Source organism: Priapulus caudatus, unplaced genomic scaffold (genome assembly GCF_000485595.1).
Source record: "Priapulus caudatus unplaced genomic scaffold, Priapulus_caudatus-5.0.1 Scaffold7794, whole genome shotgun sequence".
NCBI lineage: Eukaryota > Metazoa > Priapulida > Priapulimorpha > Priapulimorphida > Priapulidae > Priapulus > Priapulus caudatus.
The window spans coordinates 2,964-4,426 of record NW_014584855.1 but is presented as its reverse complement, the minus strand read 5'-3'; the positions used below and the strand labels follow the sequence as shown (position 1 = coordinate 4,426).

The 1,463-nt window shown below is 49.1% G+C and overlaps 1 protein-coding gene across 1 annotated transcript in view; it reads left to right on the top strand.

The window, feature by feature from the left end:
* Positions 1–183: 183 nt before the first annotated feature.
* The window catches only part of LOC106820159 (arrestin domain-containing protein 3-like), a gene marked incomplete at both ends in the record, with an annotated part of 2,661 nt that continues 1,381 nt past the window's right edge, over positions 184–1,463 (top strand). Inside the window, one exon of the mRNA XM_014824702.1 lies at positions 184–306. Coding sequence (XP_014680188.1) covers positions 184–306 — 123 coding nt within the window. The remainder of the gene's footprint in view (positions 307–1,463) is intronic.

The following is a 1,463-nucleotide window of genomic DNA, read 5'->3' as shown; positions in this document are numbered from 1 at the left end:
AGAGAGAGAGAGAGAGAGAGAGAGAGAGAGAGAGAGAGAGAGAGAGAGAGAGAGAGAGAGAGAGAGAGAGAGAGAAGAGAGAGAGAGAGAGCGAACGAGAAGCAACGGCAACAGGATATGTTTAATAGGGAGGCGGGATACGATAATTAGGGGACGATCGTAATAAGAACAATTTTTTTGCAGGCATACGAGTGCAGCTGAGAGGCAAAGCGCACGCTGAGTGGAAGGTGACACGCAGCGGGGAGCGAAGATCGACGAAGGACGATCAGAACTTTCTGGACCAGAAGGCGATCATATGGGGGCGAGGTAATGCTGACGGGCGATTCCCACGACTACCGAAATCCTGAATTACCCCCCTTTCCCCCGAAAATTAGCCATTGAATTTGTTGTCGAGTTCTAAACGTGTTGTACTGAATTGAACTGTCACCACCAAACCATTACCACTGTCACCACCCTACCATTAACACTGTCACCACCCAACCATTACCACTGTCACCGCCAAACCATTACCACTGTCACCATCCAACCATTACCACTGTCACCACCAAACCATTAACACTGTCACCATCCAACCATTACCACTGTCACCACCCAACCATTAACACTGTCACCATCCAACCATTAACACTGTCACCATCCAACCATTACCACTGTCACCGCCAAACCATTACCACTGTCACCATCCAACCATTTCCACTGTCACCGCCAAACCATTACCACTGTCACCATCCAACCATTACCACTGTCACCACCAAACCATTACCACTGTCACCATCCAACCATTACCACTGTCACCACCCAACCATTACCACTGTCACCACCAAACCATTAACACTGTCACCACCCAACCATTACAACTGTCACCGCCAAACCATTACCACTGTCACCATCCAACCATTACCACTGTCACCATCCAACCATTACCACGGTCACCACCCAACCATTACCACTGTCACCACCAAACCATTAACACTGTCACCATCCAACCATTACCACTGTCACCACCAAACCATCACCACTGTCACCACCCTACCATTACCACTGTCACCACCAAACCATTACCACTGTCACCACCAAACCATTACCACTGTCACCACCCTACCATTACCACTGTCACCACCCAACCATTACCACTGTCACCATCCAACCATTACCACGGTCACCACCCAACCATTACCTCTGTCATCACCAAACCATTACCACTGTCACCACCAAACCATTAACACTGTCACCACCCAACCATTAACACTGTCACCACCCAACCATTAACACTGTCACCACCCAACCATTAACACTGTCACCACCCAACCATTACCTCTGTCACCACCAAACCATTAGCACTGTCACCACCCAACCATTACCACTGTCACCGCCAAACCATTACCTCTGTCACCACCAAACCATTAACACTGTCACCACCCAACCATTACCACTGTCACCACCAAACCATTAGCACTGTCACC